Here is a 15,829-nt window from a genome sequence, read left to right as displayed (position 1 = left end):
CATATGATATCGAGTGAAATATTTTGTTAAAGACATTCATAAATCAAAGAAGAACATTGATTTCTGTGCTTGGATCAGTCACCGGTAAAGGTAAGAATCTCTGTACATGATCATCATTATATATGTTATTTTATCGTTGATTTTATCTCATTGATTTTGCATCGTTGGATTTGAGATCGATGAATTTATTATATCTGAGACACTGTTATCTATTTATGTGATTTTGAGTATGAGTATGTTATATCAATACATATGTATCAGTGATTGATGGCATGATTATATGGGTATGACATATTTATTATACTGCAAAAATTTGAATTGATTGATGAAGTCAAATATTATAATTTTATGAAAATGAAAAGAAAGAGAAATATGATTTGGACTGGCCTTGTCATGTGGAATAGCCTGTCAGGAGCTTATGCCTGGGACAGCCCCCACAGGCTTATGTGTGGAAGAATGTGATCCGAGAAAGATCATGAAGAATCTGATTTGAGAAAGATCATGAATAATTTGATCTGAGAAAGATCATGAATATTTCGATCTGAGAAAGATCACAGAAATCGATCCGAATAAAAGATCGTCGCATGATCCTGGTAGTCCAAAGCCAAAGCCAAAGCCAAAGTCAAAGCCAAAGCCAAAGCCAAAGCTAAAGCTAAAGCCAAAAAGAAAAGGATTAAAGACGATGTGATAATAGAAGAAAATAGAGAGATAAGACATGAAATAATCATTGAATAAAATTATTTCTCTTATTAATATATAATAATACATCTCTTTTGATGAAACAGATAACCTATAAATGTTTGCAGTATTCTGGACAGTGAATATCGATTTTTATGTGTTATTGCTTAACTTTATTTTCAGATTATATTATTATATTGGTGTGATATGAAAATTCTTACTGAACTGTAAAGCTCATACCCCTTCATCTTTCTTTTCTTCTCAGAGTTACAGAATGCTTATGATTGGCTATGGCCTGGATTTACGGGTGAGCAGAAGGATAAATAAGAGTGTCATAGTATCTGATCAGAGAATTAAAAAAATTTAAATTGTAATTATGCAAAGTTTTATGAATTATTATTGAAATTAAATATTATGGTTGATAAGATTGTAATGATTTAATTTGGCCTTGCATATTCTTTAGGACTTGCTCTAAGGAGTGTGCGGCCATCACGTATCCGATCCGGGTGTTGGGTTCGGGGCGTGACATCTATTGTGTCTCAAAATTTTGCAAATCCCGTGACTCCTCACGAAGATTATCCAGGCCTAGGTTTTGCTAAATTGAAACATAGCGAGACATTCTCTTCTTAAAGTTAATCAGGAGTGGTCAATCCCATCTTGACTCACACACCGACTTCACAAGTACTTGACTGTATCTAGAAATCTTTCGAACCTATATTAAAAATACAGGCAGTCCGACACCAAAGCACAGTGAGTTGCTTGCAAGTCACAGTAGTGATCTCAGGTCGGAGGGACACTTATATCCATTGGCCTTAGCTAACTACTCTTGACAGTCGAGTGTAATATTGATCACGTTCAATGCAGATGTACTCCTACATCTCATTTAGATGCCATACCAGTGTTTCCACACCACTTGGTTATGAGGACAACCAATGCATATGGCATACAGCGACCTACACTTGATAAGTTATCATCCTTGTTAATAACTTATCATTTGATTGTGAATAATTTAAGAACCATCCGATAAATCCTTCTTTATCGATTGATTGTGGTTCTAAGGACTTTATCATAATTTAGGAGTTCATTTAAGGAAGATTGAACTTTTATGATGAACCTGCCAAATAACTATTATTATTAGATAATTCATATACTAATTTCAATCGTCTACCACTTAGATGATTGGCTTTAGGATATATTTTCCAACACCAGGGTCTTAAGCTAACTCTAATAAAATAAGTCAACTGATCAAGCATTTGAGTCAACCCAATTGAGAATCGAGTCAACTTCATAGGCATACCAGTCATAGTTTCATATTTTCATGCAAACAGAACCTAGGATTTTGGATCTAGAGTTTTGCAAAAATTTAAGTTTTAGGTCTGTGTCAAAACAATATATCACATATAATATTTAGCAATCTAAAACACATAAAAATACATGTATAATCTAATTTAAATCTAAAATATGTAACACATATAATTTTTCGTTCGCTGTTCATCTTCATAGGAAACATCACAGTCGGCACCCTTACACGTCATAAGAGAAAACCTATCAAATGAGTAAGAGAGGGACTTTAATCCCTTCATCTTCTTATGACCGGATGGCCATGGTGATTATTCCAATTTGATTACTAAGCTACTAAGAGATTAATCTAACATATCACAATGTAATCAATTAAAAATCAGATCTAATTATCTTCCACATGTCAAACATATGAACAATAATTTTGAATCTATGCATGTAAGAAAAAATTTCAGCAATCATACTAAATTCAAATTAAATTCTAATTAATATATTCAGATTCAAAATTAATTTCAAATATGAATAACTCATGATTTATTTTAGATCTGAAATAATTTCAGATCCGAAACAATCCTGTAATCACATTATAATAAGTAAAAAATTCAGATCTAATATTTATTGATATTCTACATCATTCTAGAATAATCATTTAGCATAACAGGATTATGCCAGGACAAGCTTATTTCAGAATAATGTTGATCATCTTACTAACCTTCAGATCTGATTTCTACAAATCAAATTTCAGATCTGAAAAATTTTTATATTCGTATCAGAATCTGTACTCTGATACTACTATTAAAAAATACTATGATTTTATATGTGTAGTTTAAATTTTTTTAAAAAATTTATGTAGTGAAAATAAATAAATTAAAATATTTTTAATTTAAACACATACTAAATCTGATATGAGAATCATATCTAGGATCTTGACACGAATATGCTACCTTGATCTGAAATCTGAAAAAAAAAAATATTAGCAAAATCAAATCAGAGATTAGATCTCCATACCTTTGGATCTTGCGGATGTCCTGGGTTCCGATCGTAGCCACACACATATCTGATCTTTGTTGGTATCCACACAGAGAGACCTGATTGAAGCATCGAGATCATCGGTGTACTAGCACCTTACAGATCTCGCTCTTTAGCCTTAGATCAACATCTCTTCTTTTAGATCTGGAAGATGAAGATCGCTGCGTGAACTCTTTCACATAGATCCGATGGGATCTGAATCAGATCACCAAGAAGGAAAGAAGAACCTTTTTTTCTCTTCTTCTCTCTCTTTTTCTCTCTTAGATCTAATCACCATCAGATATGGGCATTGGGGATGAAGGGAAGAAAGAAAGGAGGCATTAGGAAGGAAGTTATCGGTTAGAAAGAAGACCTCTTAACCTTAGCGCACGCCACCTTATTTTTTTCTTAATTTTTTATCGCACACAAAGAAATCCCTCACACCCCAAAAGGGATAAGATCAGATCTTATCAAAATAAGGGAACTATGGCATGGAAAAAAGGAAGGAAAGAAGTTGTGTGCCAAAGAAAAATCGCATGAGATCTCTCACGCAAATCTTTTAGCACATGCCCACCTCTTCTAATGTTTTTGTCGTACAAAAATATTCCACACCCCTTTTCTAATTAGATTAGAAAGTTCTCTTAATAAGACATCTATTCAAATCATATTTGGATAGTTATCTTAAAGAGAGAGAGTCCTAAAAGGATGGGGCACCAACTATTGGTGCCCCTCTTCACATGCGCAAGAAAAAAAGGGATGCATCTCAATGCATGCCCTCCCCCTCTTGGCATGAAATTTGGAGAGAGAGTCTCAGAGAACCTAGGCTCTCGGAGTCATGGTTCATCTGGTTCAATTTTGGTCTCAATCGGATTCAAATCGAGTCGAATTCGAAAGGCTATCAAACCTGATCCAATCAAGCTTGAAATCTAAATCTGATTTGAATAATTAAATTCAATTAATATTAAATTAAATTAAATATAATTATATTAAATTTAATTTAAATTAATTAAGACTTAATTCATAATTTAATCTATTTTAATAAAATTATAATATTTATAATTAAGTCACTGCGCTAACAATCAGCAGCTGTCAAAATTGTAACAATTACAAATTAGCGATTTTTAAAATTTAAGCTATCAATTTGATTGATAATTCAAATATGATCCAAGCCATTGATCAGGTCATGCTCTTTTTGTGTGTAACCCCTCAATTTTTATTCTATCTAGTAGTGAGATATATCGTGATCTCCATCACAGTATCATCGAAACTCTTTTCGATAGACTAGAACGATTTCAACTCACCTCAATAAGGATCGTTGATCCAAAAATGATCTTAGTGAGTTCTCACGATCCACTAGTGATGCCTAGCAGTATGTAGTGACAACCTAGTAGAATAGAAAAGATGAACCTCTAGGTGTAGTTATCGTATGATACAATCCCTCTATCGTGAGTTCTGACTAAATGGAGGTCATGGAGAACTCGTCAAATCCCATCATTAGTCATATACAAGATTGACTCAACTCGAGTTCATCTATGAATCTCGTACAAACTCTTTTCCAGTATTTACACTTACTCTGGTCAGAGATTTTTTGAACTCCGTCTTGCGAATCGCATAGGACTTCTCTTTTTCTATCAAGATCGATAGATTCCATCTAGGTGCATCTTACTCCAAACAGTGAATCTGAATCTACAATAGCCAACATACTCAGTAAGAACCTAAATGGCTAGGGACCAAAGAAATGTGCAGTCAAACTAAGTAGCCTCACTGCGAATAGCCAACACACCGCAGGTCAAAAGATCAATCATACCACTTCAGCATCGAGAAGATCACTGATGAGTGAGTAGACATCCAAGTGATTTCTCATGTTGATCATGCTCAGTGCAAGTTGTTCTCTAACAACCACCTGTACTCTCATCCTAGTGTCTCTACACCGTAGACTTGAGACTCATCTACCATAAAGTGAGGTGATCCATGTACCAATCTTGAATGGATTGATCACTGTCCTCCGTGATGATCCTTCGATCGAAAGTATTTAGAAATTAACCATTAATGTTGTATGTCTCAAATTCTCAACATCTTGAGAATATACAAAATCATCTTTGTTAATTTTTAGGACAAATCATGGACACAAATGACATGATTGGTTATAAAGATTGCCCATCAAGTATAAAATATATCCTAGAGAAAGGTATGTGTCAGTCAAGATTGACTTCTAGGGCACACATCTAACAAAAGTACCATCATCTCCCATCCTAAGTATATTTTTTAAGAGTAAAAATAGCTCAGAACAAAGAATCTCAAATGTACGTGAAGAATATCGCAAAGGACAATGAAGGAGCAGATTATACGAAATGAATTTGGAATAAGTTGAGCAGGAACTACTCGGTAGAAATCTAAAACTTTAAGATGAAGGGATGAAAAGGAAATTAGAGTCTAGAATGAAGAAATTCTTCATAAATAGCAAGGTGCCCATCTAGAGGATGAGTCACTCGACCATCTTAGCCTGCAACCTAGAACTGATGTCAACTCGGGACCCTATATCGATTCCTAAGGTGTCAAACATCAGCCTCGATTAATTTCAATGTTTCATTCCATGGATCAAAATAATTCTCGATGACCAGACTATCTAATCTTCGAGAATCAAACTGATCACGATGAGATGAGGTTGCCTCCTCGGGTAGAGGCTGAGAAACTTCCTCAGTTCTATCCTGGGAGGGCAGGGCCTGAGAACCCTAATCTCTCAGTAGGTTCTCACGTCCAGATTCATTCCTAGATGAGACATTATGAAGGCAAAAGAAAGGAGAAGCCAAATAAGCCCTAAGGGAATCTATACGCAACTAAGAAGGAGGTACAAGGGATAAAGAAGTAACCTTAATAGAGCTCGAGCGACTATAGGAGTGAAAGAGAACTGAAATTGGGACTAGGGGGAAGGAGTTCTCCCTTGATTGTGAAATAGAGAGACGCAATGTAAAGGACTTTCAAAGAAGAAAGGGCCACTACATATGACAGGCCGAACAGCCATGAAAAAACCTCGATTTCTGCCCTCCTTGATGATTTCGACACATGGTATCAATCCTCACCATCAATCCAACCACTATTCAGTACACTGGCGCTACGATCCTGCCACGTAAGACAAATCCATGAGAAAATCCTTTGGACCAATAGCCTATCGATGCATGGCCATTCATGAGCGGCCCGAGGATGATCACTTAGATTGCTCAATCTTTTAGGATAATTACGCAATATCATTTTGTACAATCCATAATCATAACCACTGCACAACTCATGAAATGACAAAATGGCTAGACACCTTTTTCCAAGGCAACAATAATTACAAGACTATGGAGAAGACAATGCATCGAACATGCACCATAAATTGAGCTCAAAATCTGAAGTCATGATTTACTCCATTCGCCCGATGTATTTAGACAATCTCGGGCTTAGGAGTGGGGGCAACTATAGGGTTATTTACTCGGATTTACGACCTCAGTTGAATACTGATTTGCTTAGTCGATTAAGGTCCGACAATCCTCTACATCTTCATGTCTCCTTGGATGACTATCAACAATATTTGAAGGCTAATTTGAGAGCACGATTAGTCATAAATGGATAACTACATTGGTATTGAACCAACTATCTAACTCGGATGTCAATCAAGTATTATTTGAGAAACCATAACCAATGATTTAGAAGATTAGGGGTCACAGAATGGTTACGATGCACAGAGAGCGCATTAATTGCTCGTAATTAAGAAATTGTGTCTAACTAACTGCCCACTAAACCCATGTTGAATTTGATAACTCCCATATTTCCACACTCTAAGGGGCGGAAGTTATAATATAACGGCAAATTCTATTTCTATATAAAGGGAGGTAAGAGGGAGACCAAGGTAAGCTTTTTGGGGCTAAGTAATTTGCTCAAGTTTTTGTGGTTCTTTCTTTCTGTTGTTTCCTAAAATTTGGCTGACTTAGGAATTAGAGTGTCCTCCGCTAGACAAAATCTGGCAAGAGAACTTGCTTATAGGATCAACTATTCTCCAAGAGCAAGACGTAGCTTACACGGTATCATACTGAGATCTCAATCGGAGCTTAGCGGCAATAACTTTGATTCTAACTGTTTGGTTAGAAGAAATCCTATTTCGATTTTGATTCCAGAGTAAAATTGGAATGGTCTAATTTATCTAAAATTCAACTCCTATTCTCTCCTAAGGATTCAAATTTCTATTTCAATTTTGATTCCGATTTTGATCACGAACTAAACACTTCGAAGAATTAGATCATTTCTATTTCGATTCCAATCTATTCTGATTCCATTCTGATTTCAAATCAAGCACTCCAAATAAACTTCATCGTCCATCAGAAAACCATCCTGAAGTAGATCATATAGCATTCTCACACTGTGAACGTTGCTGCAACAAATAGGCAATAACTGGCAATCCAGTAGCAGCAGTGAATTGCATGTCCCAGATGCACACTTTATTGATTGTGTTGCTTCTCTTTTTTTTTTTTTTTCTTTTTATGGATTAGAGACACTGTATAATTCAATGGCCGGTCATTGGCTCCCCAAATTCGTCTCTGATCCTGTCTAATCAACGTCCTTTTTCTTTTTTTTTTCGGTTACAATTTAAACAGTCTTTTTTTTTTTGGCAAGCAACATCGTCCTTTTCCCTCATTTTGAAAGATCTTTCAAAGAAGCCAACCTAACTTCTTTACCACAAAAAAAAAAAAAAAATGCCAGCCTAGCTTCACCGGTTTGGGACGGCCGGTGTCTCATCCCCCGTCAAAAAAGAAAAGAAAAGAAAAAAAAAAACATAATTGGAGCTAAAACGGGGCATTTTTTTTGGCGGGAAAACGGAAGGCCAGTACCAAGCAGTCCAGCAATGGGGTTGGGATCGCGATCTAATTCGATCCCGCTCACTTTCTTTCTATTTTCGCATAGCTTCCTCCATATCCCTCTCCGCTTATATCTCTAAAAAGTTCTAAAAAGTTCCTCCTTTTGTGTCTCTCCTGCTTAAATATTTCCATGGAAGCAAAATCGTCCTCGACTCTGAGGCTCTCCTAGCTCACAAAGGTAACTATCTCCTTCAAAAACCCGTGTTGTGATGCTCCATTTTTCTAGATGGTGCATGCTATTGCAATGTGTTGAAATCGAATCTTTTTTCAAGAATAAGCCAAACAAAACGGGCAGCTTATTATTAGTACTTGTTTTTCTTTGCGTTTATGTGATCCAAAGATTCCATGATAATTTATTGCTGCATCCAAACTAAGCGTTGCAGAATTCTCGACAATTTTCTATTATGCTGTGCTGATTAGCATAGATTTGATTCGTTTAATAAGCGACTTGTTAAGTTATCAAAAAATTGGTGACTTCTTGAGTTCTCAAAATAGGTGACTTCCTTTAAAGGGAAAGATTGGCCCTACGCCCAATCAGATTTTATTGAAAGAAAACTAACAACAATTAGCCTAGGCTGAGAAACAAAAACAAGCATAACATCCATGAATGTGAAGAAATAACTGGGATGATCAGCCGCCTTGTTCCCTCACAATCGCAAGAGATCCAATCCTTGAAAAAAGAAGGAATGCGATCCATTATCTCCTGGCTGTGTTTGAACCGATCCTTAAATATTCCTGCATTTCCTTTCAACCAAATGCACCAGCAAGTCACCAAAGTTCCTTAGTCAATGTCGGTAATCTTTGAAAATCAAACTTTATCTTCAATATGTTCTCAATATGTTTCCAAGTAGATGAGGAGAAATCATGTCAGGAACAGGTGGTCAGTTGATGTCATAAAATCCAAGCAGTTCGGTGTGGCCGGTTCCCTCTTTTGAAGATTCTCTGCAGTTAGAACTATGTTGAAAAATAGGTGACTTCTTAAGTGCGATCATATCATTTTCAACAGCCACAATGCTAAAAGTCTTTGAGAAATGAAATAGATTTTTTGTCAGACAACATCAAATACAATCATAATTGGAAATACATTCTTCAGTCGAGAAATCATCCGGTGGAAACCACCAGGTGGTCAAATTCCTCTCAGATCCTACATGTTGTACAGAAAAAACTGGTTGGAACTTCTGAGTTTGGAAATAACGACCCTCTCCCCCTTGTTTACACCATGCCTTTGGTCACTGAGAAGAATGGCTCCTTTTCTAGGAATGCAATGAAATAATTATAAGCGCGTTAAAGGTTACACTAGTTTTCTGAATGAGCTGCCATGTGAAGCCAGCTGGTTGGCTTCTCTTATAGAGATGTGAAAGACATATATGGAATATGCTGGTCGATGATCCATTCTTTGACAGGCCAGGTCACCTGCCATGTTTTGCTTAACCTACTTCTTCGCTTCCTTGAATGGTGTCTTCTTGTTCTTTGGTGCTTTGCTTGCTGGGAAGTGAAGTCTTGCACAAAGAGGCTTTGGAGCCCTTGTTTCCCGTTCAAACCCTCGCACACAAATATATCCTGCAAGGCAATTTATTTTTTCAAAAGAAAATATGAGCAAGAGCAAGGAGGTGAAAAAGACACTTTCTGCAGTGGCTTAAAGGTAGACCACAAAAAATGCTAACTGGATTTATTGCATATATTATTGCTAGTAATTCACCTATACAAAATTAGGGTTAGAAAAATGACAATAAAAATGATATTCTGACTAAAATATAACCTCTTTGTAATTTAGACCAGCTTTCTGACACAATCTGGCATTTCAGCCAATTCAACCTTATCTTTGTGAAATTGCTGCTGCTAGTGGGGGTTATTTTGTATTATTGCCTTTAAACATCAGGACCTTGACTTGATGCATTATACATGAGCACCTGCTCTTTTTCATTTTTATTTTTTTGGAGTAAATTTGTTTTGGTCAATGAGAGGGTGATTCTGGTCTCATATGTATGTGCACAAACGGGATGAAGTTGTTCCAAGACCCATATTTCTTCTCAGGTGAGGGAATTTAAAACTGTGAATTGTGAAATATATGCAAATTTTATGTATTGGATGATAAGCACAGAAGCTACAGAGGCCAAGATCTTCATACTTAAGTTGGATCCATTTATGTTCTGAATCTGCTACTAAATGGAATCCCCAAAACCAATCAAGTTGAATCTTGTAAGGACTATATGAACCAAATGGAGATCATAGTTTTCACAAATATACTGGCATGCCCATATACACCAGTAACTACTAAATGCATTACTATTGTATAAAGTTATGTATATGAATGACCGCTATAATCTGGCTTATGACACAAGTGAAATGATTATGCAAGCAAGCTAGTTATTATATTGTTGCTGTGATTTCCTGACTTCGATGTCGGTGCAGCTAGAGTGGGTGGTGACAGTAGGACAATAGCAGTGGAACCTACAAAAGAAGTTCCTGACCAAAGTTGGCTCCAGTGGGGACCCTCTGATACTCAAGTTAGAAACTCACAGACAGATGGGAAGGAGTGAGTGAGAGAGATATTGCATATCTAGAGGTCCTCTATTTGCCTCTATTTATATATAGAGGTGAGTGCCGTGTGAGAAGAGAGGCGTAGGAGGCCATCCCGGCTATTTCGGGCATGTTATCTTGAGATTTTTAGCCTGATCTCTCGAGATTTGACAGTTGTCATTGCCTTATCTATCCCATTGCCAGCTGTTTCCAACGATTATGTGATTTGAGAAACTGCACGGGAGCTCTAGCTCAACCTTTCCAAATATATCATTCAAGGCTGACTGAGGTACCTTGGGTCAGTAGAGGAAAGGGTCGGCTGGATCTGAGTCGACGGGGTTTGGGTCGGCAGCCACCAAGGCTTGTTCACATCTTTAGCTTAAAGATGAGATTTCTTATCCGTATCATATGCCCCTACTCCCAAGTCCAAGCTGCGATAGGGTCGGACGAAGGGAGTATGCCAGGTCTGCTTCTTCGGAGAAATTGAGGGCACGTGTCACATTTCTGTTCCTTCAGATGATCGAAACATTTGCATCCCTTGGTCCAGACAAAGCATCATGTCAAGGGTCGGCATGGTACATGAAAGACCATTAGACAATGCTTGAAAAAGGGGTGTGTCAGACTCGAAGCGTCATGTGCGTCCTTTGAGACATGCTCATAACTGCACCGTATGGAGAAATGGGTTTGGCCTATCCATAGAGCTGTCAATTTGGGTTGGATCCATCGGGTTGGCCCACTCGGCCACGTAAATGGGACGAGTTGGGTTCATATTTTAGCAACCCGTTTAAAAGTAGATTAAATAACCTGTCCCGTTTGGGTTGCGGGTTGTGACGGGTTCGGGGTAGACTGGCCCGCCTCTTTCTTTTTTTTTAGTATCACATGTTATTTTAATGCTACATTTTCTCTGTTTATATTGTTGTTTTACAGGTTTTTTGCTGTATATCAATCTTAAAACTATTCAAATACCTTCCAAATCATATTTTTGTGCTTCGCGATCTACCAGTACTTCATTATGCTTGATCACTATATTTTTTTTATCCACAAAAACAACATGTGGATACTTGTCATCCTCTGCTTATTTTGCTGTTTTAGTACTACATTTCCTCTTTTTTTTAGTACTACATTTTCTCTGTTTGTATTGTTGTTTTATCGTTTTTTTTTTTTTTTTGGAATTTTGGCGGGTTGGCCCATTTAACCCGCAACCCATGGCAGGGCGGGGTGGGTCGGGTTGGGGTTTTCCTAATCCACCAGTTAAATGGGCCAGCCCGACCCACCCCGTTTAGAGGTGGGTTGTGGCTGGTCGGGGCAGGCCTGCCCGTCTTGACAGCTCTACCTATCCGTGATGTCATGTAGCGGCCATTTGATGGGCAAACCGACGTGGGTTCAGGGCCATTTGAAGTATTTATAAATAGGGGTCCATCTTTCTTCACCCATTCTTCTTTTTTTTTGCTTCCTTCTCTCTTTGAGCTATGACAACGGCGCTCCTCCGATAAAGACCATGACCCCATCAATGATCTCCAATCGTTCTTATGGGTTTTCAACTGAGCATCCAGTCTGCAGGTTGGTCTCTTGAGCACGTCTCGGCTCTAGTCCTTGCTTCCTTCCAATCCATCTCATTAGTTGGCCCTTCCATTTCCATCTTCTTCTTTGCTCCCTCTTATCTCTATTGATTTTTTATTTAGCTTCTTTTCTAGAATGGGTGGATCGGAGAACACAGTGAGGGGCTGGTCCTCCGATCCTTCTTCCTTAGGGTGTGGCCCCGAGGAGCTGGGCGTCAGGCATGGGGGTGAAGAGTCGTTCGTGCCCAAACATTACCAATCGAAACTGGACCTGGACGACTTAACCTTGCTCCGGGCCCAGTTCAGGATTCCTTTCGAATTCGAGTTGGAACTCCCTGGGCAAAGTGGTCGGATTTGTGACCCTCCCCCTGATCGACTCAATTTATATAAGGAGGCTTGCCGGGCAAGGCTTAGGCTTCCCCTCCACCTATTCATCATCCAGCTCTTTAAATTTTTGGATGTCCTTGAGCTCGGTGGTACCAAATTCTTGGTGTTTTATTTGTGGCTTCCTCGTCACTTGCTTCTTGGCTGAGGTCCATTTACCTATTCCTCTTTTTCAATTCTTTTTTATCCTTAAGAGGCATCTCTATGCTATAAGGATTGGTAGTACGTCTCTCCAAAAAAAAAATTCTCTGATTAAAGATGCTCCTTCCTTTATTCACAAATAGAAGAAGTGCTTCCTTTTCGTTTCTTCTTCTTCAAATAGGATTGGGGATTTGCTCATTAGGACAACCAAGGAAGTCGGTCCTCCGGATTCCAATATTGGGAAAAGAGGATACTCAATGCTTTAAGGTTTTGTGTTAGGATAAGATTCTACCGTTGAAGCAACTGTTGTCAGAATAGACTCTCTTCAACATTGGTCTTAGTCCAACCGACCCCTAAGTTGAGCATCGGTCTGATAGGTTGATCTTTCTATACTCTCCCCCTTCTCCTCTCTTTTCATTTTTTTTTTTTGAACTAACTTGCTTCGGCTTGGTGCAAATATGAGGCTTGAAAAGCTTGAACAACTGAAAAAGAACACCATGAGGAAAAGGAAGGCTTTGACCGTTATCAGAGCCCAAAAGAAATAAAGGACTACTGAGCTGGGCAGATGTTGGAACCGCCTACCCTTTGGGTTTCATCTGCTTCGATCAAGGTAGTGCTAGCTTCCCCGACCCAGTTCCATGCTTTGGAGCCTAGGCCTTCGACTCCTATCCTTGCCCCCCAAGTGAGGGGCTCTCCTCGACCACCCTCCCGAGCTGAAGAGGTCAGCTCGACTCCTACCACTACCTAGCTCGATCAAGGACTGGGTATTTCTTCGATCCTGCCATTCAGTTCCATCCTAGAGAACTGGAAGGTCACTCGTGACTTGCTCCAAGAGATGCTTCTCCCAAAGGAGCTTGAAAGGATGGAGGGTCAGGGTTTGAACCTCCTGTAGAGAGGTGATAACTTCATTCACTCGAGTAAGTCTTGTTCTTTCCACGTGCTTGTTATGGTTAACTTGTTTTCTTTGGTCGCATAGCTAGGCCACTATATTGCTATTTTCACGAACTCGATAAGGTCGGCCCGGGTGGAGGTTGACCATGCGCATACCAAAGCCGAACAAAAGTGCCAAAAGGCAGACTCAGCCATGGCGAAGGCCCGATCGACGATGAAGAAGGCCAAGGCTAACGCAAAATACCTTAAAGAAGCACTAAAGAAAGCCGAGAAGCACTAGAGAAAGCCAAGAAGTTGTTAAAGGCCGAGTTGTCGAGGGTGTAGGCCGAGGCTGAACTTGCCTTGGAAAGGAAGAGACATCAGGCCGCACAAGACAAGGTTGCCAAAGTGGAGAAGAAAGTGGAGAAGGTTGCCAAAGTGGAGAAGAAAGTGGAGGATCAGATCATTGAGGCGAATCGTCAGGAGGTGGAGACCTTCCGTGCATCTCTAGAATTTTTTGATAAGAAGGTCAAGTTCGGTGAGGAAGCCTTCATTGTCGGACAAGAACTTTGTTGTCAGAAGATATCAGCCCGCTTCTCCGAATTAGACCTTTCTTTTCTTGGATGAGGAAGAAGAAGCCGATGACAACAAACACCTAGCTGAACCCACAACCACCAAAGAGCAGCCACAATCGGAGTTCGTGGCCACCGAAGTGCAACCATAGCTAGATCTTGCAGTTATCAAGGAGCTGCCTTCGCCGACACTGGCATCCGTCGAAGGCATTGATCAGCCAGCCATCGTTGCTCCAACTAGCTCCTTGGCCGATCCTCAACCCAAGGTTATAAATACCTCAATTTAGACTTAAATTTCCTGTAGTCCTATGCTTCCTTTTTTAGCCTATCATGTCATATAAAAATGAACTTTTTACTTAATAAAAAAGCTCTTTACCCTTGAAGTTCCTTCCAATCTCCTCTAATTTTCCTTATGCCTTTGTTTTATCCCTACGTAGTTGAGCCATTATGGGTTTCATGGATGCCCAATCATTTATGAAGGAACTTTTAGGTTTCTCACATATATTTTAATTAATCAAATTAATTAAAATCAAACATCACATGAATTTAATTAATCTTATTAATTAATAGAGTTGGTAGAAAAAAATAGATCTAATCTATTTAACATGCACAGCGGAATTAAAACTATCCAACCCATCATATGAAAGAGAAAACTTATAATTAAAACTTTAATGTACATAGAAGAAAAAGGAATAGAATAATAATAAGAAAACAACTTTTCCATTATACCTTTACACAGGTAGATGAATACTGTAACTAATGATCATAGATTTGTTGCTTTTCTTACAGCCATGCAGGTGTCCGGCCTCTACAGGTATCCACACGGAATTGGAGGACTGATCTGCAACGATCTAGTTCTCCAGGGTGCTAGCTCCCTTGCGGAACTCTTATTTGATGGAAGATCCTTCTCAACTCCTTGAGAAACATAGCAGGACTAGGGCTTCTTCAAGAACTCCTTTGCTGAAATCGGATTTCAGCAACACTCAGAAGAAAGAGAGGCCTTGGGGCATGGAGAAGAGAGGAAGAGGAAGAGGAGGCAGCAACCTAGGAGCAAAGGGATCTTGTGGGGCGTGGGAACTCATAAACCCTTGGGGTTTGGCCACATATCTATAGGCACAAAACCCTAAGGAGGCGCCCCAAGTTTTCTTGGAAATAAATCACCCAAAAGAGTCCCTGACAGCTAGGACTCTAGGGAGAGAATCCCAATGTTGCCGTCGCACCTAAATCAGCCAACAAACTTCCATCTTTGGCTTGGGCAGCTAGGGTTTCACAAACCCTAGATGTGGCACCCCATGTGCTCCCTCTTGTGGCGCCTAGGGTTTCATTCAAGAAATCCTAGGGTGTGGATCATGTTGACTGGTTCAAAACCAAGTCAAAATCAATTAGGCTAGACTCAGGTGTCACACAACTAATGCATCCAAACTCATTTGGTTGCATGTGACCTAAGCCCAATTTGATCCAAGACTTGACCCAAATTCAATTGAATCCAAATCTATTTGATTCAATTTGAATTAATTTGATCCAATCAAATTAAGACACTCAACATTTGCACATTAGTCCTTTCTCAAACTTTCTAACTTTTAACAATTAAGTCCTTGCTATTTGTAATAATTACAAATTAATCTAATTATCAATTATATTTATAATTTTGGATTCCAACCATCTGATCAGTCTCAAACTCCTTTTATATGTGACCCCATATGTCCTATTCTGTCTGGTAGTGAGTAATGTTATGATCTCTATCACAACATCATTGAAATTTTTTTTAATAGATTAGGATGTTTCCAATTCTTTCCATTAAAGAATCATCCGATCATCTATTTGATTTTCTATAGACCCCACAATCCATCAGTGATACCTAGCAGCATATGGTGGCAGACCAGCAGAATGGAATGGAATGAACTTC

General features: G+C 38.7%; 1 protein-coding gene across 14 annotated transcripts in view; it reads right to left on the bottom strand.

The window, feature by feature from the left end:
- Positions 1 to 8,889: 8,889 nt before the first annotated feature.
- The window catches only part of LOC105035323 (protein ROS1A), a 78,502-nt gene continuing 71,562 nt past the window's right edge, over positions 8,890 to 15,829 (bottom strand). For all 14 annotated transcript variants that reach the window (XM_073261531.1, XM_073261530.1, XM_073261529.1 and 11 more), the window contains one exon: positions 8,890 to 9,437. In XM_073261531.1, coding sequence (XP_073117632.1) covers positions 9,310 to 9,437 — 128 coding nt within the window. In that variant the 3' untranslated portion in view covers positions 8,890 to 9,309. The remainder of the gene's footprint in view (positions 9,438 to 15,829) is intronic.

Source organism: Elaeis guineensis, chromosome 8 (genome assembly GCF_000442705.2).
Source record: "Elaeis guineensis isolate ETL-2024a chromosome 8, EG11, whole genome shotgun sequence".
Lineage (NCBI taxonomy): Eukaryota > Viridiplantae > Streptophyta > Magnoliopsida > Arecales > Arecaceae > Elaeis > Elaeis guineensis.
This window is presented reverse-complemented; position numbering and strand designations above follow the sequence as displayed.